The sequence below is a fragment of the Cydia strobilella genome, chromosome 20, assembly GCF_947568885.1.
Source record: "Cydia strobilella chromosome 20, ilCydStro3.1, whole genome shotgun sequence".
NCBI lineage: Eukaryota > Metazoa > Arthropoda > Insecta > Lepidoptera > Tortricidae > Cydia > Cydia strobilella.
This window is the reverse complement of record NC_086060.1, coordinates 5,078,340-5,104,556: the sequence shown is the minus strand read 5'-3', so window position 1 is coordinate 5,104,556 and position 26,217 is coordinate 5,078,340. Positions and strand designations below refer to the sequence as shown.

Genomic DNA, 26,217 nt, shown 5'->3' with positions numbered 1-26,217 from the left:
TGATCAGAGAAAGCAGCATGTTGTTAAAATAATGAACTCTTCATATTGCACTGAATTGAATAATACGAGTACGCACCACGCATAATACAACATTTTCTTCAAGATGTTTTGTTAGAAATCCCTTATTCTCAAACAAAGATCCCTCTTAAAACATTTCCGCAAGATTTTTAACGAATTTCGTACAGAAGAGTAATCTCTAAACAAATTGCTGAATTAATTCCCGAGTTTCTCGCAATACTTATGTTGACGCCGTCGGCACGATCAGACTATTTTTAAGATATTCAACCCTATTTTGCTGAGAATAGGCTATTAATTATATGTCCCATGTCTTGGATGGTATTCCAATGTACTTCGTAGAACATGTTCGGTAGTTGCTTTTCGTAAAGAGATAGCTGAGATAGTTTTAGTAAAGTTTCTAAAAACCAAGATAGATTGCCGGGTGTTGATTAAAGCATGGTTAAACGCGTTTCAAAATTAGTTTTTCATTAGCTGCACACTTTCACGATAGTTCACTGCATAATAAGCTATCAATATTACACTTTATACAACATTAATGAGCAAAAAAACAAAAAAATATTCTCGAGACGTCTTCGCCATTTTGAATCGCAACGACAACTCACTTAATTATAGTTTGAATCTTCTCAAATGGCCATTATATGTGCGCGTGCCACGCGTTCACACACTATGGCCACGCGCTATCATAAAAGAAACAATGGCTTTTGTTTAACAGATTAGGGTCTTTGGCGTAAAAATCATTTGAGGAGATTCAAACTATACCTATAATCAAAGATACATTGATTGAGTCAGATGCGTAAAATCTGAGACAATTTCGTGCTTCGTATTTGACAGGTAAACGAGATGGCGCAGTACAGCCCCATACATTTTGCGGTAACTGATTGTCAAAAGTTGACGTTTGACAATTCAGTGACCGTAAAATATATGGCGCAGTACAGCGCCATCTGTTTTGTCAACTAAGGGGAAAGTTTTTTTCTTAGACTACCTCTCTATTACAAACAATTCTCTTTGCTATAATTATCTACCTACAAACTAGCATGTTGGAACTCTCATTACAGAAATGTAAGATGTTTTTGTTCGAGTGTTTTATCTCTACACTAAAGGCCAAACTTTTCTAAGCTGAGTCGTGAACTCGAACCTAAACTTATTAGGGTTCACTTAGGGATTTGTTTTAGACAGGCTGTCGCTACGGAGCAAACTCACATTAATTTATTTCAAGGACAAGAGTTAGAATTAGTTCCGTTTTGGGTTCAAATAGATGTAACTACAACATATAAAAGTTAAATTACTCTACTGATAAATAGCCAGGCTATATTTATCGACGTGATATATATTACAGGGTCCCTTTACAATTAATAAGGGGTTGGTGCCAAGCGGGCGCTTTACGTCCTTAATTCCATCCATCGTACCCCGGACGTACACTGATAATAGTGATAATATTCTTGTGATTATAGATCCGACATGGTGGTCCGCAGCATCGGCAACTCCCTGATGGTGATCCTGCCCGACCTGGTGGGCAAGAAGATCACCAACTGGTTCGATCTAGTCCGGCCGCTCATCGCTTTTAAGTTTCAGACTGTAAGTAGGTACATATTAAATTATGTGGTCGTTGGTAGCGCTTAGCTTGTTACAATTCGCGATTAATTTCCGGTTTAAATAATTTTATGGCACGTGTATCTATTTGTACGCGCTGACGAGTATGCCGCCTTGTTGTCAAATTGAAAAATAAATTTGACGTTTGGATATCAATTGCCGCGTTCGTTGTTGCCGTCGCTTGAAACGAGCCAATTAAAGCCTTATTGTTAAAAATGGCCACTTACTATGTAGTGGCCAATAATTCTCCACAAAAAGGTAATAGCGGGACAGCTTAGAAGTATTCTACACGGAATGGTGGGAAAATCCAGGATTGAGTGGAGGAAACAAGGGGAGAGCTTTGCCTAACGGTAGATTAAAGTAAGCTAATAAAAAATATTCCACAGATCCTAAATAGGACGAACAACATCTTCGAGCTGGTGACGGTAGAGGCAGTCATCCATGAGAAGGCCACAGACAAGAGGAGCGAGATCCTAAAGCTGTCAGATGAGTCTGATGGGACTACGGAGAAGAATTTAAGGCTTAAAGGTAGGCCAATTAATTTAATGAGAGAATGGAAAAACATAAACGTAGTTGACGACATCACGCGTTCAAAAACCTAGATGTTAGGTGCATATTTATTTTCTGCTGTATTTGTACATGCTTTGGCATGTAAATTTTAAATTATGCATGCAAAGAAATACAACCATAATAACGATACAAGTCTATGTCCATGTTTACGTACTTAATCGGAATGTCACATCAAAGGCTATGCAAATAAAATAGTGGCATAAGGTTCAGCGGTTTAAGCGTGAAGAGGTAACGGATATACAGACAGACAGACACTTTCGCATTTATAATATTATAAATATATAAGTATGGAAGTCTGGATTATCTTATGTACAGACAGCATCAAAAGTAGCGGATAACATGTAGAATAATTAGAATAGAAAAGAATAGTTTTTTATTTGTAGACACACAGACAATAGACATAGGTCCCAAAAAATAACATAGTGTAAATAAACTGTCACAAAATGGCCCCATATCAGTATGTTGCTGGCGATTTCCAGCGCTGATCTTCCGATGAGACTATCAAGTGAGAAATAACCACGGAAAGTAACAGACAAAAAGAAAAAAACATAAAGGAAAGGAACATAAATAAGCCGAAACACAGTTTACACAAACTGAACTGAATAAGTAAACTGTTACAGATACTTTTATACGCAATCTGTGGAGATTTGTCTCTTTTTGGAAAGTTATTTTGGGTGGCAGACTGCTTATTATCAACAATGACATAAAAACATGGACACTTCACCAATTTCTTGTGATTAGCCTATGTAAATCCTAACAAAACCCATTTCTAAAGTCACCCCAAATACTTAGAAAACTATTGACATCAAAATCCTGTCAGCAATAAAAATATTACACACAGTTTACACAAACTGAACTGAATAAGTAAACTGTTACAGATACTTTTATACGCAATCTGTGGAGATTTGTCTCTTTTTGGAAAGTTATTTTGGGTGGCAGACTGCTTATTATCAACAATGACATAAAAACATGGACACTTCACCAATTTCTTGTGATTAGCCTATGTAAATCCTAACAAAACCCATTTCTAAAGTCACCCCAAATACTTAGAAAACTATTGACATCAAAATCCTGTCAGCAATAAAAATATTTAACTTTCTGGTTCCCGTCGACCCATATCACTGTAATTGAATTTGTCGAGATGACGCGTAATTTTATTGATCTTTTAAAAATTTATAGAACTTCTTTAAGGAATACTTATACTTAGTGCTTACATAATTTATTAATTCATTCGAAAGCGATGGGTATGATATTTGTAAATCCGGAGTGTAAGGTTTAAGTGCAATCGTATTAAAACTAATTTTCTTTACTTAAGGTACAACCTGTAATTTTGTATTGAATGTCTATTAAAATATGCCGCCTTAAATACTCTTAAATAATCTTGGTTATAAAGATGGGATGGTGTGGTGAGACAAACCTTACTGGTTTAACGGTACTTTTGTAATTAATTTGCAAATTATGTGTATTTACCTCAATAAAAAAAAGAGCTCTAGGTTATAATTTTAAAAGTAGGTAATATTTGATTTTATTAACGTTGTGGTATTTAATAATCATAAAGTCTCAAGTCTCACAACAGTCTATTAAAAGCATCACTCCTCTGAAATACACTAAGTATCAGCGTATTTTCAATAGGTATCAAATTATTATGTTTATCTTAAAGTAGAAAATTAAATGTTGATACTGAATGTTGAATTAATATTCAGCGATCATCCACAAAATACTTAGAAGTAATTTAGAACAGTCTTAATTAACTATAAAGCTTTAAACTTAGGTCTGTTTGATTGAGCCTATTTATAAATAAATCTTAATAATACCAAAGTGAAAGCAGCTAAATTAGAAACAAAGGTAACAAAGAACATTTACAGCGCCAACGGAGCTAAATCATGAAATCACAGAATGGAAATATATTCAGAGGTACGTCGCTATGACAAATAAAAACTATGGGCCTACCGCCAACATCGATAAATTTGAAAAACGTTATCTGCTCCTTTGTCCCTTGAACCATATGGAGCATTCCACGAAATAGTCTACCGTTGTCCCGTACAAACTCTACAAACGCGAATTTTCTGAAGATTTGCAGGTGTAGGAGTTTCTTTTTCTGTGATAAATGGGCAAAAATACGGCCAGAAGAATAATGATCAGCTTAAAACGCAGAAAAAAAAGTTCTAATAAACTGTTTGTGTGCAATATAGATAGAGGCAGATAACGATTTTAGATTTTTCGATGTTGGCAGTAGACCCTCTGATTTCATAACACGCCGATTTGCTCTTGTGTATGTGCAACACGCACACATTTACAACTCGAGGGCGGGCAAAGAATCGCTCAAACTCGGAGCCCAATTCGGATTTAACTATTTTTTACGGTTTTGATCTTGTTTTGATACGACCTTGAAGATCACTCACGCTGCGTCGATTGGTGTCTGCGAAATGAAGTGAAAGTCGTGCTCGAGATGCGCACTAATCACCAAGACGATTGTCAGGGTCATAATATTGTCTTCGGTTACCGCGATAGTTACTCATGAAATAAAACTATGAAAAGGGATTATATCGCGTATATTGAATTTATAATACATCCCGACGTTTCGAACTCTTTACAGCGTTCGTGGTCACCCGTTGACCACGAACGCTGTAAAGAGTTCGAAACGTCGGGATGTATTATAAATTCAATATATGCGATATAATCCGTTTTCATAGTTTTATTTGTTAGGATCATATCAAAACTAGTTCTTTTTTTTCATGTCACAGTATTGCCCTAAGCGATCGTACCTCTCTTTCTTTCAACTCTGTGCACAAAACCTGCAAATTTGTGGTAATATTTCATAAGACACGGCAAAATAACCAGAATTTATTTGGGGATAAAGTAGACTAGTAAAGTAATAGCTACACAAAAAGTTACTTATCCCAAGGGACAGGTATTACAATTAGTTATTATAAATATGATTTAACTTTTAGTACTAAGTAAGATTTGATAAAGAGTAAAAAATTAGACTGTAGGCAGAAAATTATGTATATTTTTTTAAATTTGACAATAAGTAAAAAGGCAATGTTTATAAAGTATATTAATCAAATAGCAATAGCTCATTCCTTTCGTGGACGTATTTAACATCGACACCACATTTCGTTATTTGCGCAAATATAAGTGCATCATCACTTTCTTTTCAAGGAAAGACATGCGACCGTAAATAGAGTGGTGTGTGATGCCGAAAGAATCACATGAACGTAGCCGCCGCCAATACAATCGAATTTACGCTCTCATTTTAAAACGACATTCTGAAATTACATGCAATTTGTCATAAACATAAAAAGTAACATTGTGTTGTGTGATGTGTGTGTGTGGTGTGTTTGTCACGTGCTCGCTCTATTTTCATTGAATAACAATTTTTAGCAACGAAAACTAAAACCAGACATAGATTTACGTGTGTTACGTAAATGTTTACGCCAAATTGTAATTTAAAGCATGTTGTTTTGTATTGTATTGTATGTATTGTAAAACCTAAAAGCTCTTAACTGACTAATGACGGACTTATCTTTGCGTTAATTTATACATTTGTCAAAAAGGTAAGCATTCAAAATGTACTGATTTTACAGGGATGCACAAGAAGACACGGTTTGCGTATGACGGAAGACGATTGCCTGACGTTATTATTTTACATCTTAAAGGTAGTTTGGAACGTTTTACATGACTCCACGTTGTTTTTTGATAGCTGGTGATATTGCTAGTATGACCGCCAAATCATAATAATTAAACTATTGTGTTCACTTGTAAGAATATGCACAACGCACAAAATCAAATTTAGAAGACGCGATAATTAAACAAATATTGCGTTGGGCGTCTAAAATATTAAGCACCTTTAATGTAAATGGCACTTGTCATATTTTATGTTAGACATTATGTTCTGTTTCTAAATAAAATTTTAAATGAGACAATGATTGGTGTTTTTGCACATAGTGTACACAATGCACAAAAAAAATCCACTACGTAACAACAAATATGTAATTTTAAGTAGGTATAAAAAGGCGATTTTGAACGAGTTATTAAAGGTGTAAATAGGTTATAACTATTAGAAACTGGTTGTTTCCAATAGTTATTTTTTTATATATTCTATCGTTATGCTTTTGTTTGTGTTACTATTTAATTACATAATTTACTAATTTAAAGAAGAAACTCATGGAGTTTAAATTTTAGCGCATTATAGTTACCTGTTCCTTTATCCTCAACTTCCTTCAGCACTGCGGGGAAATATTATGATTACAATATTATACCTTAAGTTCATGGTTATTATAGGAAAGTCAGTTGAATTTTTAATTCATTTTTAAGCCCACTCTTGTAAAATACACACTTAAGAGGCCGTAGTCGATTTTGGAGCAAAAATGTAAAATTGATAGATTTAGTCGTTGAAATTATACACGTTTTGTTACGTAATATCTAAATAACAAGTATTGGTTTCTATTAGCACGTCTTCTCATCTTGCCTTTTAATAATGAGATTGCGAGCGTGCATCACCGGTAATATATGAAGAGGGGCAGTTTTTAAAAATTCACCAAAACAATATGGTGGTAAATTATACAAATTGATGTATGAGAATAGTTTCAGCAAATGTTGTAGATTGTTTAACTATCAAAATTACGTTGAAATTAAGTCGATTTTCAGAGAAATTGTCACTTGTTTTGAAATAATTTCTGGAGAAAATTGATTTCGTCTAACTTTCATTTACACTACTTCAAAGTCATAATAATAAAAATGTAGTCTGATAAACGTCAAGTACAGGATATGAGTAATACAAAATTACCATGTTTAGCTGTCCAAACTTTACGAAATTTACAAATAAGAGCGACAAAATCAGTGCTTTACGCGCGTTTACCTAAACGTCCATCAGAAAAGCAAACATTACTAATTTAGTGAGTCTGTTTTCAAAAAAATTGATCTGATAAAAGGTAAGATAAGAAGACGTGCTAATAGAAACCAGTACTTGTTATTTCAATTAGGTAACAAAGGGTGTACAATTTCACCGACTAAATCTATCAATTTTACATTTTTGCGACTAAAATCGACACCGGCCTCTTAATATGATTACGAATACCTACGTACTTACGTGTAATTGTGGGTACACAGTACACACGTTTGGCATTGGCATGTTACGAGGAAATTAGATTACGTAGGTACTACATGTTCCATGATATTTGCCCCGGGTAATAATTTGCTAAGTACTAATGTATGAAAATCCGCCTGAATTAATTAGATTCAAGGTCAGAAATACGTATTTTATTGAATTAAATGCTCGAATAGATACTTTACTCGTACAGGATGTAACAAAAATATTGGTGATCCGTTTAAGTGCATATTCGGCATAAATATATAACGCGAAAATTGTTTGGCCTTTGTATGGAGAGTTGGCCACCTTGGATGACTTGCCCTATACAGAAAAAAAATTTTGTTCAATGCCAAAAAAAAATTCTTTTACTTTTTCCTAATCAAAAACTTCTGAATGAGATTAGCTCAGGACCGGGACAAGAGGCGTACTGGAAGAAAGGCCTATGCTCAGCAGTGGGCGATAAAGGGCTGATATGATGATGATGATGAAAACACGATGCCGAATATGTCCTCAAACGGATCCCTACTCTTTTTGTTACATTCTGTATACCTGTTACATGTTTTTTAAGACTTCAGTTTTTTTGCAAAAATACTTCCGAGGAATATAACATTCTTAATTAAGGCTCGTTATTAATGTATCACAATTACAGTCGTGTTTTTATTTAGTCGTCACTACTTTTTCACACAAATCTATGTAATTCATACATAATTAGAGATCGCAATCTTCTTTTGGGAACAATTAGTCAAAACTAGATTTCACCAAGGCACTTTGCGAAAACTAGTTTGACTGAAAATCCCAGTTCAAAAAGACCTAACGGAAAACTAGTTTTAACTAGTGAAAACGTGTTTTCACTGAGACGATACGAAACACTAGATTTAACTAGGGAAAACACGTTTTTACTAAAAACGGGTTTTTACGGTAACATATACAGGGTGTCCTTAGCCATTGGATAAAGCCGAAATGTACATATGCATTAGGGTATTTAGAATTAGTATACCAAGTATCATAACAACCGGTGTAGCGGTTACGAAGATATTAACAAATTAAATTTTTTTACTTTGGAGCAGCCTGTATGCAGTGGCGTAACTAGGGGGGGGGCTGGGGGGGCACGTGCCCCGGGCGCCGTCCAAGGGGGGGGCGCCAAAACGAGCGAAAAATATAAAATTATTTTCAAAAACATTGATTGTGTCCGCCGCGTCGAACGGGGGTCTACAGGCTACGTTTGGGGGGGGGGGGGCGCAAATTTGGTGCCTGCCCCGGGCGCCATTTCCTCTAGCTACGCCCCTGCCTGTATGTGTTAATAGCTCCTGAGGTAATAAATAATATGAAACCATCTTCGACCTTATTGATTATCTTTTTTATTTATGATATTAATAAGATTCTGACTTTTGACAAATGTCATCATTGCCGCACATTTTCGAACAAGTTGTCAAAAACACTGTCAATGAAGTATGTTTCTTTTTGTTGTCGATGATTGGAATTAATTTTTGTTTGAAAAAATATTTTTTTCTCTTTTGTTCTAATTAAAAAAATATTAAAGTTAGATCATTCCTGAGAAGTAACCCTACGTGGGATTTCAGGGTTTGTCCAATGGCTAAGGTCACCCTGTATAGGTACACATCACTGCCAAGTTGATGCAAAAAAGTCTGTGCAAACTTAGAGTCGGTACCAAGTCCAGGTGCCTAACTGAATTATTTTACCCAGGTCAAATGATCTACATGGACAACTGGCGGATGATGATGTACTTGGGGACCCCAGTGATGCCGGACCTCTCCGCACTGGTCTCCACGGGGTTGTACATCAACGACTTGTCCATGCATGACTTCAGCAGGTAAGACACTGTAAGAAATGCCCAGCAAAAGTAACCCAGGAGAAATGACAACTGGAGGATGATGATGTACCTGCGAACCCCTGTGATGCCAGATCTCTCCGCCCTGTTTTCCACGGGGTTGTACTACATCAACGACTTATCCATGCATGACTTCAGCAGGTAAGACACTGTAAGAAATGCCCAGCATAAGTAATGCCCAGGTCAAATGACAACTGGAGGATGACGATGTACCCGGGAACCCCTGTGATGCCGGATCTATCCGCGCTGGTTTCCACGGGCTTGTACATAAACGACTTGTCCATGCATGACTTGAGATGGTAAGATACTATGAGGCCAATTCAAACATAATTTTGATGTCAAAATCATGTCTTTTTACTATCATTCATCACTTGCGCAAAGCCGTGGCTCACTCCACGATTTAGTCGCGTCGCTACAAGTACATGCGGCCCAAACCAATTTTGGTGTCTAGCCATAGTAGTTGCCGCGCACCGCTACGGAACGGACGCCTGCTCGCGCTTGCGCCACATTGCGGTCATATCTGTCGCAAATATTTGTTAAAATAATTGAAATTAATATTATTATAATAATTATTTATATGTATTAATGATAATTAAACTTTTTGATTGGAAGTCTCGTAATAGACGCGTTTTGTTAGAGTGAACCTTCTGTACTTAGTACAATTTATTCTGTGCCCTTTTGTAAGAAATGACCAAATCTAATTTAACATCTACAATAATCAAGAAATAAACAATGCTAATAACTATTACAAAAAACATTAAAACTATCAATAAACTAAACAAATTATAACTAATCTAACATTAAAATAGAACTTCTTAAAAATTAAACTAATATGAAATAAAACGAAAACATATATTAATAAAAAAAATATAAACATAATACCCCTTCCAAAACCGCCGCCTGCGCCATTGAACCCCATAACGTTGGCCGCGTTACGTCTTTACCTCTGTGATGTATTAATTAACTCACCACCATACTTTGATAATCTCTCTAAGTGCATATGTGTGTCAGAAACTTCAATTTAAATTACGAGAATTAGCAACCGTGACAATGCCTATATAACATCAGAAACTTCTATTATTTATTACTTTAACATTCTCTTAGTATAATATTTCGCATTTCGCATAATTTAATATAACGTAGAACAAACAAAATGAAGATAAAACTTGTTTATAATAACCTATCTGAATAAAATCCTTCTAATAACTTCGATCATTCCAGACATTTTAATCCCCTGAAGGACACCAAAAGTTAAGAAATTTGAGGAGCATTTTATCAATTTTATATTAATATTTTCGGTTTTATAAACTTTGACATTATTTCTAGAAATTTCTAGAATGAAAGTGAGCGTATTAATTCAGTGAAATTTAATATTTTCTTAATATCTAATAGGTTTTTCTCGTTTCGAGTTTTATATTACTTGTATTCATTAAACGAGTATTATTTTTTTCATTTTCCGAAAGTAAAATAAAGGACAAAAAAGTGACTATTTCACATGATAGGAATAATTGTCTATTAGACGCAAACAATTTCAATGGAGTAATTAAGATTTATAACAGCTTTACAGAAAAAGAATCAGTTTATCAGTCTCCGATCCGAGTAATGAGTGCAAATACATAAAAAAAGATTTTGGCAATTTGAGAACCTTTTTCTGAAGTCAGTTAAATACAGACTGATTAATGGATCCATGTGAAAAAGGTTATAGAACCTAACTCCCTAGGTCTAATTAACTTCTACTGATTTGAGCTAAAGCTATGTACTTACTCGTAAGCTATGTTGCCATAAAAATTCTAGTTAGGTTAGGTTAGTCTAAACTGAAACCTTTTTTAAACTTTCTAGAGACCTGATGTTAGCCGGCACGCAGCAATCCGTGGAGCTCAAACTAGCCCTGGACCAAGAGCAGCAGAAGAGCAAGAAATTAGAAGAATCCATGAGAAAACTGGACGAGGAGATGAAACGGACTGATGAACTATTGTACCAGATGATACCTAAACAGGTCGCCGATAGACTAAGAAAGGGGGAGAACCCTATTGATACGTGTGAGGTAAGTTTTTATCAACGATTTTAGCAAATAACTGAAACAGGAGGGGTGTGAGGAGAGGAATCTGAGGTAAAAACTGGATAAGAAGATGAAACAGACTGATTCACTCTTTTACCAGATGATAGCAGTTGCTATTGGGTTTATTTAAAATCTAGAGTTAGACCAAGATAAGTCTGCAACGATTACGAATGCCGCTCTAGAGGAGCCATCGACATTCAGTTGCAACATATTTTACTAATAACTTATAATTACTCGCCCATGGCTAGAGTGGGAACTGTGTGGCCACTAAGTAAGCGGAAAAGTACGTGATCCCATTTAGGTGATACCTATTATATTAAATCTTTTTAGGGTCCGTACCCAAAGGGTAAAATCGGGACACTGAAACCCGGAAAGAGATGACATCTCTTATTTTTCTAGTGCTATGCTCTAATAAAGGGGCCCACTGATTATCAGTCCGCCGGACGATATCAGCCTGTCAGTTACCGTTCCGAACAACTGACAGGCCGATATCGTCCGGCGGACTGGTAATCAGTGGGCCCCTTAACACGCGTAAATTAAATTAATCCAATTAAGTTTATTATTATAATAATTCAATGTAAAATGACTCTCTCATACAAAATATGAACATCAGACAGCTAAAATGTATGAAACAGACAATTTTTTTAACGTGATTTCGGGGTTGCTCCCATAGTAAAAGTTGCTCAGTATGACCTATAGTATAATCACCCGTAAATTATTGCAGGTGACTAAAGAAAACACCTTGTATTTAATAAAAACGAAACAATTAATTAAATTAATAATTGAGTAGTTTTATTATTTTACGTGCGAACTTTGTGGCCCCAAGACAAATCTCCTGGGCACACAGCCCTACGTGTCAAAACGTTCCGCGATCGGCTAAACTATACGGAACCCTGCGCAAACTGTACGGAACTCTTTGTTCTGTCGCTTGCCTACTGGTATCGCTAATTATAACGTTATAACGTTTTCTACGCGCACTCTTATTTGTCGTTTAAATTACTGCCAGTGAGGTCGAAATCAACCTCATCTTCATAAGAAGCGCGGCGCGAGGGGCCCCGGAGCAGTGTTATAAGGATCCTAACAGCAGTGTTCTTAGAGATATTCATACAATATTATGCTAGTATTGATAGTGTTTTATTATTTTGTCCCTGTCACACGATGTTATATAACATTTTATAACAGTCAAAATGTGTTTTGTTTTTCAGATGTTCCACAGCGTGTCCATCCTCTTCTCCGATGTGGTTACGTTCACGGAGATCTGCTCACGCATCACCCCCATGGAAGTGGTATCCATGTTAAACGCCATGTACTCCATCTTCGACACACTTACGGAACGGAACCGGGTATATAAGGTATGTGTTTAACTAACAAGTTAACAGGATGCTTCCGTATCAATCCCATGGAAGTGGTGGTGGCTTAACGCTATGTACTCCATCTTCGACTAACGGAACGGAACCGGGTATATAAGGTATGTGTTTAACTAACAAGTTAACAGGATGCTTCCGTATCAACCCCATGGAAGTGGTGTCCATGCTTAACGCTATGTACTCCATCTTCGACACACTTACGGAACGGAACCGGGTATATAAGGTATGTGTTTAACTAACAAGTTAACAGGACGCTTCCGTATCACCCCATGGAAGTGGTGTCCATACTTAACGCTATGTACTCCATCTTCGACACACTAACGGAACGGAACCGGGTCTATAAGGTATGTGACGTGTATCCTCGACGACAGAAGCTGCTAGGAGACCAACTCTTTATCCCTTGAAGTGGCAGGAACCGGCTCCCGGCTCCCGGACAATTTAATTCATTTAAATTTGGAATTTGATTAATTAAAATAAAGTCGAAATTCCTTCAACTTAAAATTTACGTAAGGTGCACTGGGGTAAGATTGAAAGGCGTTTTCTTGAGGAGTAAGACAAAAATTAAATTTGGAATTTGATTAATTAAAATAAAGTCGAAATTCCTTCAACTCAAAAATGACGTAAGGTGCGTTGGGGTAAGATTGAAAGGCTTTTTCATGAGGAGTAAGACAAAAAATAAATTTGGAATTTGATTAATTAAAATAAAGTCTAAATTCCTTCAACTCATGAATGACGTAAGGTGCGTTGGGGTAAGATTGAAAGGCTTTTTCTTGAGGAGTAAGACAAAAATAAATTTGGAATTTGATTAATTAAAATAAAGTCGTAATTGCTTCAACTCAAAAATGACGTAAGGTGCGTTGGGGTAAGATTGAAAGGCTTTTTCTTGAGGAGTAAGACAAAAAATAAATTTGGAATTTGATTAATTAAAATAAAGTCGAAATTCCTTCAACTCAAAAATGACGTAAGGTGCGTTGGGGTAAGATTGTAAGGCTTTTTCTTGAGGAGTAAGACAAAAAATAAATTTGGAATTTGATTAATTAAAATAAAGTCGAAATTCCTTGAACTCAAAAATGACGTGAGGTACATTGGGGTAAGATTGAAAGGCTTTTTCTTGAGGGGTAAGACAAAAAATCTTCCGTATGCCGAAACATTGATGATGATGATGTATTCCTGTTATCCCTCATTAGGGACAGGGCTCGCAGAAGAATTGTCCATTTGTCACGATCTTGAGCGGCTACTTCCAGCTCTTTCCAGTCGAGTCCAGTTTCAGCGACTTTTTCATCTTACCTTGCATGAAAAACCCTTTCAATCTTACCCTAACGCACCTTAAGCCACTTGAAAGGTTATGTTAGACGTGCTGTATTACATATTCGCATATTCGACATTGACAGAAAAAAATAAGGTCTAGAATACAATGTATATAATGTTTGCATGACTTCATAGAGGAAGATACTAGTAGAAGACACTTCTACTACTGTATAGGTATCCCATATTCGACATGTTGATGGAAGGATTGTTTTTAGGGTTCCGTACCCAAAGCGTAAAAACGGGACCCTATTACTAAGACTCCATTATCCGTCTATCTGTCTGTCATCAGGATGTATCTCATGAACCATGTTGCCGCTATAACAACAAATACTAAAAACAATAGATAATGATACGGAACCCTTCGTGCGCCAGTCCGACTCGCACTTGGCCAGTTTTTTTATATGTCGTTTCTAGACTTGGTCTGAGCAGCATAATATGAAAGCTGTTACTAATCCCTTAACGATATATTTAAAAAAAAATGGCCAAGTGCGAGTTGGACTCGCGCACGAAGGGTTCCGTAGCGAGACGATGCCCTCTGAACTTTGAATGCCCCCCTGCCTACCCAGCGGGGGTGGTTGATGGCTACCGGGCTAAATTAGCTTAGCGTTACCTATCATACACATGTGCTAAGTGAATTCATCCGATACCAAAATTTGCACCTCCCATACATTGGGTGGCGATACTTCCCGTACTATAATACAAAACTGCAAAAACGACTCTGGGTCTTAGGTTATTCAGACCCTTCGCGTATTAAATTAGGAAAATAATAATCAAAAGTCCGACATGAGAGTGTGTATTCTGTATGGCACAAAAACTGTAAGATAGATTACAGGGGACAAAATAACAATCTACCAATACTCTGATAATAAAACTGAAGGCAAATGGTAGCCACAAGGCCACAAGTTGCGTCACTGTACTCACTGTTAATTAAAACTTTCAAGTTTACTTTAATAGGTCCCATCCCTCTCGATTTTCATCGATATTAGCATAGAGTAACTTATACTAGAGCGGTACTGTCATAGTAAATTTTGTAACCCCAGTAAATTCACTGCCATCTGTCGACACACTATAAAACTAAATATAAATATTTATAAAAATACGATAAATAGGGATAAATGATTTTTTTATTTGCATTAATTATTTTTATATGATTTTGACCCATGTTCTTTCACTGGTATGCGTTAAAATTATAAATAACAAACGAAACAGTCAACGCCCTCTATACGAGTGTAGGCCAAAACTAGTGGCGCCATCTGATCGAGAATCAAATTTTCGTGATTTTCGAGGCACGTTTTTTCCTTAGACTGTATCCATTTATTACGGAGTTATATCTATCTTTGATATTAGACTTAATTTAGAACAATATAACTCTTTTATCCCGTCTCCGTCCGACCTTTTCATTTTCCGCGTCACATGCTTGGTGGTGACTTTTTAATTAAAACTGAGACATTCACTGTACTATGTAATTTACCTCAGAAGATTACTGCCAGTCGAAATTAAATTAAAAGGATATTTGACAGTGAAGGCTGGCGTCCAGTAGACTCGCCGAGGCGAATCGAATCGAATCGCAATAGTTCTCCTTCTATACATTTACTATGAATGGTAAATTCGATTCGACGCGCCGCGGCTCTTCGTCAATAGACGCAGTTTCATAGACCATAGTAAATGTATAGAAGGCGAATTATTGCGATCCGCCTCGGCGAGCCTAGTGGACCCTTTAAGGGTCAGCCCGCGCGTTTAATAATATTCTACTAATTTTAACTATCAGTTGTGGCTGCCCGCTGACAGTTAACATCTGTAGAATAGATTTAAAAGTGAGAATGATCAAATATCTCCAAGCCATTTTAGTTATCCTACTACGAGTATGCACTTTCCGCATAAAGGATGACTCACGTTAGACCGGGCCGTGAACGGGCCGGAGCTTCCGGCGCTTCGTTTTCTATAGAAAGCACCACGTGATCACCTGCCATGTCATAGAAAAGTAAGCGCCGGAAGCTCCGGCCCGGTCACGGCCCGGTCTAACGTGAGTCATCCTTAACACATTAACTAAGTATTGTTGATAATGCTGCCATAACAGCCAAAGAAAGCAGTATTATTTTTTCTGTAACTGGAAAACGAATTCCAAATTCAAATTGGTATATCCAAATAATATCCAAATAAAAAATTAAGAATCTATAATTGCAGGTGGAAACGATAGGAGATGCTTATATGGTTGTATCCGGGGCTCCAGAAAAAGAAGACAACCATGCAGAGAAAGTCTGCGATATGGCACTTGACATGGTGGACGCCATCACTGACCTTAAGGATCCTAGCACAGGTACGGAGAAACAAAATTATGAAGACTGCTACCAAACAGTGGTCCTGAGGGCTTCTGAGAAAGTTTGAGATTTGAAGCTTGACATGTTGGATATTACCGACCTTAAGGATCCGAGCACAGTTACAATGAGTTCAGAGAACAGATTTGAGAAAATATTGGCTATTCCTTATCTTTTTATTTATTTATTCTAAGCTTAATAGCATCGATCGCAGACGTTTCTGCTTGTTAAAAATTAATTTATTCCTTATCTTTTTGACTTTAGTTCAACTCGCAAGCATGCGCTGATAAAGTTTTCCGCGTAATTATTATGAATGTTCAAGTAGACTAGCTGTGGTTATTCGATCTGACTTCGTGGCGTTCGATATAAAAGGCCTATGTTCTGCGGTGGCCACTTTTAGCTGATAGATCGATATGTCTTCCAACATTTCCACCTAAAGTTTCCACCGTTACTGTTTCAGGCTCTCATCTCTCTATAAGAGTGGGAGTCCACTCTGGTGCAGTCGTAGCCGGCATTGTTGGCCTCAAAATGCCTCGCTACTGCCTCTTCGGAGATTCTGTCAATACCGCCTCACGAATGGAGTCCACCTCAGAAGCCATGAGGATCCATATATCGGAGACGACGCAAGAGCTACTCTCACCCTCTTATATGGTGCAGGAGAGGGGAGAAATTCAGGTTAAAGGAAAAGGTTAGTGCTTACACAAATACATATTATAGGTATTATAGTGCCGGGCGACGTTGTCTACATTAAAATAACTAGGCAACAGCTACGTCCCATTTACATAGAAGTTTTAACGTTGTGCCAATGCAAAATGAATGCACGGCTGGATTTATCTGCAAAGCGAAGAAAAACCCTACAAATCTTACCTTATTCTATGAGTGGAACGGGCATTTTAAAATGCTATTTTGTAACATCTTCCAAGTTTTTAGTCATAATACCTTACCTTCCAAAACCCAAACTTAATAATTTTAGCTCTAGAAAGTTTGTAACTAAAACTTCATTTCAATTTCCAGGTTCAATGAAGACCTACTGGCTCGAAGGCAGAGAGTCCAGACCTTCCCTAACCAAGTTGATATCGCCCCAACTCCAACCAGGCACGGAGCCAGAATGGGAGCGAGCGGCTGATGTCAGAGACTCCATCGCTGAGTATTCCGCGCAGCAGTTTTTGAATAAAGAGCACAACTGTTTGCAGGCGGCGAATGCTGTGCAGAACTCTGGACCGAGCTCGTTGGTCAGTGTATCAGGTACACACACACACACGTCAGTGACGTCATAATGATGTCATAATGACATCACAATTACGTCATTATGACGTCGTTGACGTCACTTTGCTACCTGGGATAATATTAATTTAACTAGAGCTAGAACCGTCCAAACCTTCTGATTCTAGGAAACACTTTAGCCCAGCCGTCAACCCCAACAGTCCGGAGCCAAGCGCCAACTGTGATGTCACCTGTGGAGGAACGACGGATGTACTCGCCTGTCACGTTCCAAGACGTCGCGCGACGAAGCTTAGTTAACTCGCCTAATAGGACTGAGAAGCCTAGAGGTATGTCTCCCTCACACATACATACAGACACTAGACATTAGTCACTTTTCCTTTAGTATGTGAAATTTCTTTCAGTTTCTATCACCATGTTTGCAGATTCGAGGTCCAATTCGGCGAGCCTGGGTGGCAACTGGACTGATGCAGAGTCACTCGTCACGGACCCTGCGAGGAACATCGACAGCCTCAATTCTATTTGGTAAATTGATGCTAAGTTTACCTTAGCTAAATGATCAGATTTCCTTCTATGCCCCTAACCGAACGGTGCCAAACGGAACCTTATTACTAAGTATACCTTTTATAAACCATAATAGATAAACTGTTAAAACTTTCACTTAATAACCTGTCGTAAAATTACAAGAAACGTAATAGTTTTTCACGTTTTTTGTATTTATGAAGGATCCCTTCTTACCTATTTAGACTAAATAATTTAGTCTAAGCAATAACACGACAGAGACTGTCATTCGTCCGTCTGTAGTTACAGTGCGACGTCCCCTTGCAGAAACGGTACCGCGCCCCCCTCCAAAGAAAGGGAGGAGAGCTTCGGCGATGCAGCTGTAAGTTTTATAGGACTAAGTTTTAGTTCTAGTGCTTGACACTTGCCATATTCTCTAGGCGCCCAGACATAAAAACTTGCCAAGACAAATCAAACTATTGCAATTTTGATTTGTCTAAATTCAAATTAGAATAGAACGGGAGACCTTAATATAGGCCTCTGGGCGGCTAGAAGATATAGTTGTTACCTTGAATCTTCTTTCATAGCATTATAATTATGGCTACTGCGAACTATTAAATTACACCTGTCAAACGCTACGCTTACCATAGTTACTTAATTAATATGTATATTCATAGTTACTTAATTAGGTAATTGCTAATATAGAATCGTTAAAATATTTACGTTTGTATGCCAAGACACTTTTAAAGCGTTTGAGCATCTGAAGGATGACTCAAGCTAGAAAGGTCGATTCTTACCTGAGCTAAACCAAACCTGCTATTGCTGTTAACTTTGCCTGGAGACTTGATGCCAAATATTTATGTGGAGGGCTTGTCACACTTATCATATCATACTCGTAACCTCCTGAGATCCCGCGTACTAATTTATGTACATATTCCACAATCTAATCTGAACTTTTATTGAGTTACTAAAAGTTCTAATATTATACCTAATTCAAAACAACTGCTTCTGTTCTGGGTCTCAGGAGGATAAACCTTGAACATTTCTGCCCGTAGAGTACCCAGCTTAGTTTTGTTTGCCGAGGCCCGAGATATAATTTTATACTTAAATTATAAGCTGAAATAGATGTCATATACTTATACTAAAGAAAAAGTAACCAAGCCCTCCGGTGGCCGAGGCCGGAATCAAACCGGCGTGTTTAACTTACGCGACTAACGTCCTGACAACTAGATCACACACCCTACACTACAGCTACACCTACGTCACCTACACACCTATAACAGCGGCGGTAACGGACGAAATTGTCTAAAAGAAATATTCAAAAATATTTAATCAAATAATTATATTTTGCTCCCTTTGTAATTTGTAATTTTGCTTAACTTTAAGTATGTTACCAATAAGTTTAACTTTGGTGATGTAAATACCACTGCGTTACAGTACGTGGCTCGAATGTCCGCAGTACACTCGGCACCGCCCGCGTGCGTCGTCACAGACTCGTCACATCAACACAGCGCAGAGGAAATAGGTAAATAGGAGCTATAATATACCTTACTGAATAATACCACTGCGTTACAGTGTGTGTCTCCAATATCCGCAGTGCACTAGCTGTCACCCGCTTACCTAGTCACAAACTCGTCACATCAACACAGCGCAGAGGAAATAGGTAGCTATAACATACCTTACTTTATAATACCACTACGTTACAGTACGTGGCTCGAATGTCCGCAGGCACTCGATGCCACCCACCTGCCTCATCACAGACTCGTCACATCAACACAGCGCAGAGAAAATAGCTAGGTTACAATATTAAAATTATTTTCGTTCCATTCATATACATAATAAACGTACATCCCGCCATTTCCTACAGGGATTATTGCCAAGATGAGTTGTACATCGACAGACGCCGATCTAAAAAAAATGTATCGGGATAATAGATGAAAAGAAGTCACGTGATCATTTCCATAAGTGCATTTATTTCATTTCCGATCGGCGGAATCAACGATTGCCACTTAGCTATACCCGCAGGACTCTGGCATGATTGTGCTTGCAAAATTAATTAAAAGCTACATTTAGGTTTCCCCTGATGGGAACCTAGATCGGGATCATACCGACTGCGCCAACTAAAATAAGTAGGTTTAATAACTGAGTCGATTTATGAAAAACAACCCTGTAAAGTGTAAACATTCTTGTGTAAGAAAAACTAAGAATACTCTTGTAAAGAATTGTACTGTATCATTTCAGAAACCGACACAGAATACCAAGACGCGCACGAGCTCAGCGACACTCATATCTGCACTGTCTCTGAGGCCATCACAGAAAACCCCAAACCTGGCAAAGTGGGACGCTTTAAAGCCCGGATAGCCCCCCACAAAACCTGCGTCGCCAAACCCCACAAGGAATCATTAAAAGACAAAAACCCCCCGGTTCACGGGCACCATCACACGAAGAACGTGAATCACCACCAGTGTTGTGGCGCGTTCGGGAATCCACATGTGAGACATAAAAATAATTCTAGCTGTCACCTTATTTAGATTTTTAGTTGAACACGGGTAATTACACTTTAAATAGGCCTATGATTTATGTTGGATACTTAGTAATGAGGATGAGACACAATTCGACTTGTTTGCATTAATTCTCAAAAAATATATCTGCGGTCTAATAGGGTATTTGACTACTAGTCAAATCAGTTTCTTTTTTCGAACTGTCAAAAATGTAATTTATTATATACAACACATAGTTCATGATCAGCAACGCAGGCTTCGTCAAGTGCTTACAACAATAAATCAGCCACAGGCTTCGTCACCTACTAACAAATGATATAATCCGCAACAGACTTTGTCAATCTTAAACACTAAATTAAACTAGGCCAAGTCCCCACTTCGGACCGTAGCCGGTCCAAAAGTCCCCATGACACTGGCAGCATTGCCCCGTTGAATTGCCAAGGAGATCTGTTGGACCAGATACGATCCGGAGCGAGGATCGCAACCCCTTTCTCTTAGTCGCCGACCCAATTGCCACACAAACTCCTTAGCCTCCGCACCCCAAGATCCTGCAGTCTCCACCGCTACCGGTATGAACTCATACGTTGGTTCCAAGACAGAGTACTTTATATGCTTCTGTTTGGCCGCATACTCCGCAGCCGAACCAGCAGTACTGATGGTGTGATTCAGATGGGACGGGGCAAATGTGCTAACACACGTTGCGTCCCATAAGAGGCACCGGCCCTTCAAAATGATTTTGCTACTATGGAATTTATATGAAACACTAGCATGTGACATCACAATCAAATTACCTACTCATTATAGTTTTATACGAAATTTAAAATAGAAATTGTGTCTAAAAATAACTGCTACATTACTCTATTAATCTTTTGGTGCTTTATTTCATGCTTGGTGTAAAATAATTTATTATAAATACAGTCAAATACCCTATTGCCGTGACCCATATATTTTCATACAAAATGTATGAAAACAGTCGTTGCAAATAGACGCAACTGCAGACATATTTTCAAAGAATGACAGCAGAGATATTTTGAACAATTTGGTGAAGTATCTACGCCACCAGTGAAATGTCAAAGTGGTTTCGTGATATCAAACCACAATAGCCATAGCCATGTCGCAAATATCATTGCTGTTATTAAAATATTGAATTGAGCCCATCGGTTAACAAGGCATCGTCCGTCCAGTGGCGCCCTCATTGGGGGAATTTTGTTTTCTAATGAACCAATTAATTTCTGTATAAATTATTTTATTAAAATTGTTATCCTACTGATTGCCCAAATATTAGGTAATAAGTATTGTCATGTTGAATTTGCATTAAAATTCAATCAACCGGTATCTATTAAATAGGTACAAAAGAAAATACGAAGAACCAATTAATATCTGTATAAATCATTTTATTAATATTTTATCCTACTGATTGCCCAACTTTTGTTATTTGTCATATAGGTTTATATTACTTACTTTTGACTTTATCACCTTAACGGAAATATTTGCCTATTTAGTTGATAAAGCAAAAAAATAAGCAAAATAAAACTATATGCAAAGACCAACAGTTGGGGAATCAGTAGGACAACATATTAACCTACTGATTTGTACACAAATTAATTGGTTTATTAGATAACACAATTCCCCCAATTAGGGCGCCACTGGACGGACGGTGCATATATAATAAAAACATTGATGTTGTTGATTGGTCACGTTATGCAAATATTAGGTAATAAGTATTGTCATAATTGAATTTGCATTAAAATTCAATCAACCGGTATCTATTAAATAGGTACAGAAGAAAATAAAAATGTGATTGGTAGAAGCTCATTTTATTATTATTTTTTGTCAAAAATTCAAATATATAGTTGGGCCATTTATTCATTTATTTATTTCTACCAAATAACATAATTGTGAGCTTTCTGAGCACATGTTAAAGTTTCTGACATTCCATGAATTTTCAAGTTGTAGTTCAGTGTTAGTGGGTAATTTGTGCTATGTTTTTTTCTTACTTAGAAAACAAGGTTTGTGTTATCAATTATCTAGTCCGAGAAAGTATTGTTTTATTCACCAACATTTTAATCGATTAAAAAATACTCATATATTTATACACGTAACTTTCGTTACACGGAATCAATTAAAAAGTAGGTAGATATATATGTATATTTTTTTATGTATACGCTGTAAGCTAAGCTTTTTTGACATATTTTTATTGTTACTGGTAGTAAAAGAAAACATTTTAGTAATATCTCATTAATATCCATTTAAAATTAGAAGGCACTATAAATAACTTAATAGAAACAAAATTTATATACAGCTAACAACTATGGATTTTTACATATATCCGAAATAAAATTCTTTTTTTTTTTAAGGTAATACTTTTTTGCGTATATTATGGGTTGCATCATCTAAATAGTTATTATTTTTCATAGTGCAATAAATTCGAGTTTTGAAGGGTTTAAAGTAACTCAAAAAAACATCTGTTATACACTGTTTGTCTAAATTACACCTGCGTTACCTTTTTCACTGTAATTGGATAAAACATAAAAGAAATTAAACGTATTTTTAACAAGAAATCAGTGCAGTCCATATCACTTTTAAGTAAGAAATACTTAACTAGTAATATTTAGGATGAATTTTATTCCAGTAAAAATTTAATTGAACGCAAAATTGATTATTGACCTTGTTGTTTTTATGGTGCGTTACATTACCATTCCAAAGATAATTCCAAAGATTGTAGCTATCAAGTTTAAAAGAGCTTTACACGATGACAATAGGAAATAAAAATAAAAATACCAAAATATATATCATAAAATTTATTGACACTGTTTAACGGTGGTTTCTATAGCATGTTATTATAGATTGACCTTGGGAATAAATAATAGATAGGTACTTAATATTTTATAAAAGTTGTAACTGCATTGCGGATTGTAGTAAGAATTGGTAGTGGTTTTCGCAACGAAATATAGTTATTATTTGATTGAAAAAAGGAAGAAAGGAAATAATAAAAAAGAGAGAAATAATAATAATAGAAGGATATTTCTTATCACAACTTTAACTAAATTCTTATTTATAATCTAGATCCAAAGAAAGGTAGTTAGTTACCGAATGAGATTATCTTTTCAAGTTTAGGTCCAAATGAAACATATATGGTATTGTATATTTTCGGTATTTTAGCTTGTAAGTTAGACAACGTTTTACTCTGAATGTTTCTGATGTGTCAATGTTAGACACAGTATTCAATAGTTTTATTCAACAGTGGCACGTAATAAAATAACTATAAAATATATTAAGTTCACGAAATGATTAAGCTGTGTCACAGTTGTACCTAGATATGTTGCTAATTACGATCTATATCGGCAAATATTATAGCATTGAATTTAATTTACAAAATATTTATTCCAATCATAAATATTTTTTAGTAAACCAAATTGAAATTAAATGCCAAGTGATTTTGAGAATATATACCTACCTATAGCTTGTTAAACAACTTTGTCAGTAAAAAAGGCGCGAAATTAAATTTTTCTATGGGACGATAACCCTTCGCGCCTTCATTTTTTTAATTTGCTACTTTTATTCTACTGACGGAAATGGGTTGACAGACTATATATGTTTACTGACTGATATTTTTTAAACGTTTATACTCTGGCCAGCCAACTGTCAGTAGAAGAAGGCGGCAATGAATAATGTATAATTTGAATTTCTTCGTAACTTCTTCTATTGACAAAGTTGGCTTACCAGAGTACTAGTATATAACTACACACATTTGTTGTCGATGGCGCTTACGCCGCACAGCGCCGCGCGGCATTGTATTCATATCGGAGCATCGTTAATAATGGCGTAAGCGCCATCGACAATAAGGTCCCTTTTATAGAAAATACCAAATTTACAGTCATCTTTTTTGCAGAGTATTTTTGATTAAATGAAATCTTGTTAACTGTAAAAGTAATACTTAAACTAGGGATATATATCTTTGTAGTGTTTTTTTTATTTTACACTATAATTGTACATACAAGCTATCTCTGTTAAAAATTCCTTTAACCCGCATACATATCAATGTGGTTCAGTCAAGGGAACGGTCTGAAAATTAGCGCTGCGCAGTCAATTTGTAATGAAATGGCTGACGCAGTATATGCTGAGCCCGTTCCTTTTGCCACGCATGTAAAAAAAAGTTATATTTTGTAACATCAGATTTTTTTTGTGTGGCAATAAATGGTTTCTTATTAGGTATTATTCTTATTTATCTTGCATTTCATTCACTAAAATGTTTAAAGCCCAATATTACATTGATTTTAAATGGGGCATTTTCCATAAAAAGGGACCTTATTGTCGATGGCGCTTACGCCGCACAGCGTCGCGGGGCATTGTATTTATAATGGCATTTTTATAGAAAATACCACAAATAGTTAATGAATGTTGGCTAAAATAATGTTTGCCTATATAGTTCGATATATATTTCAAATATAACAATATATTTTTTTAGTTAAAAGCATTGTAAATGCAGTCACGTCACAATTAGAAAACTAAGTAGGACTCTAAGTAACTCTAGGGGATTAAGAATAAGGAAAACCTTGTGGTAATGTGTATAATAAAAGCAAATTAATATTGCTTGGCACAAAAAATGTGACGTTCCACGGAAAAAGGTAATTAATGGCGGCTGGCGCTTTATTACGTCGCATTGCACCGCAATAGTATTGAAGCGGCGTTAATAACAGCGTAAACGCCAGCCGCCATAAGTTACCTTTACCCATGTAACGTCACGAATACTAATTTCTTATATATTATAGATATATATATATATATATTAAAATAATCTCATCATTTGAAATATTCGTACGTATTAAAACTATCTACATCCTTGAAGTTCTATGCTCAAATGTAATTTAAATTTAAAAACGACAAATGAACAAGGTTTTCTTTATTACATATCCGAAGTGATGTTTCCGTAAGTATTAAATCACAGTTTCAATGTCGTATGCTAAGTCAATTAAGAATAATATTTTATCTAGTCTATTACTGTTGTACTCAATTGTTTTCTTTACTAATGTACTTATTTTGTATACTTTAAGTATTCCTTATTGGGAATTTAAAAAATACGACTGGAAAAGTGTAACAGTGATGTTTTTAATCAATAAATAAAATATATTATTTTTATTTATTTGATTTCTGCCATTGTTGCATTTTGCCAGTGTGTGGTAATTTGTAGATATACTATTATTATTGTTTGCTAGAGACCGTTACACAAAATGCGTTTTTGAAGGTTAGACGTATGTTAGCTAGAAATTTACAGGGTTTTTGAAATTCATTTTTGTTGTGATTTGTATAAAACGCTCGATTTTAGCACGTATTATCCTGTAGCGGACATAACAGTTATATGCGATATTAAGATATGAGGTGCTAAATGGTGTAGTTCTCTGCTTATTGTTTATATATTTGATGTTTGTGATTATGAACATCAAATTGATCAAATCATATATTTGTCTAGATTTTTTTTATATTCGCAACATAGTTTTGCTTCTGTGATTCTAAAACATCATATCAATTTATTATATTGCGAAACTTGTGAACCTTCCTTTTGTGAAATTAAATGCATCGAAAGTTATTACAGCATCTCTTTTATCCCAGTTACCTATCGTTCGAGATTATTACAATCACTGAAAAAAAAAATTGTATTTATGCAATGAGAACTATCAATCAATTACATTATATATAATAAAACTTGTAAAAAGTTTTTTACAAGTTTTTTTTTACTTGTGTTCGTTATTTACCGTAATAAAAAATGTACAAAACTAAGTATATATCTAAAGGACATACATATGTATTAATAACGAGCCAACAAGT

At 36.1% G+C, this 26,217-nt stretch overlaps 2 protein-coding genes across 2 annotated transcripts in view; one reads left to right on the top strand and one right to left on the bottom strand.

The window, feature by feature from the left end:
• Nucleotides 1–22,064, top strand: part of LOC134750566 (soluble guanylate cyclase 88E) — a 131,811-nt gene extending 109,747 nt beyond the window's left edge. Inside the window, exons 5-17 of the mRNA XM_063685774.1 lie at nt 1,470–1,593; nt 1,995–2,136; nt 8,975–9,101; nt 10,959–11,163; nt 12,384–12,530; nt 16,038–16,170; nt 16,629–16,856; nt 17,183–17,413; nt 17,560–17,718; nt 17,815–17,914; nt 18,194–18,272; nt 19,328–19,415; nt 20,132–22,064. Of these exons, the coding sequence (XP_063541844.1) occupies nt 1,470–1,593; nt 1,995–2,136; nt 8,975–9,101; nt 10,959–11,163; nt 12,384–12,530; nt 16,038–16,170; nt 16,629–16,856; nt 17,183–17,413; nt 17,560–17,718; nt 17,815–17,914; nt 18,194–18,272; nt 19,328–19,415; nt 20,132–20,421 (2,053 nt within the window). The 3' untranslated portion in view covers nt 20,422–22,064. The remainder of the gene's footprint in view (nt 1–1,469; nt 1,594–1,994; nt 2,137–8,974; nt 9,102–10,958; nt 11,164–12,383; nt 12,531–16,037; nt 16,171–16,628; nt 16,857–17,182; nt 17,414–17,559; nt 17,719–17,814; nt 17,915–18,193; nt 18,273–19,327; nt 19,416–20,131) is intronic.
• LOC134750775 (myrosinase 1-like) overlaps nt 1–26,217 on the bottom strand; it is a 190,423-nt gene that overhangs the window by 62,635 nt on the left and 101,571 nt on the right. The window lies entirely within an intron of this gene.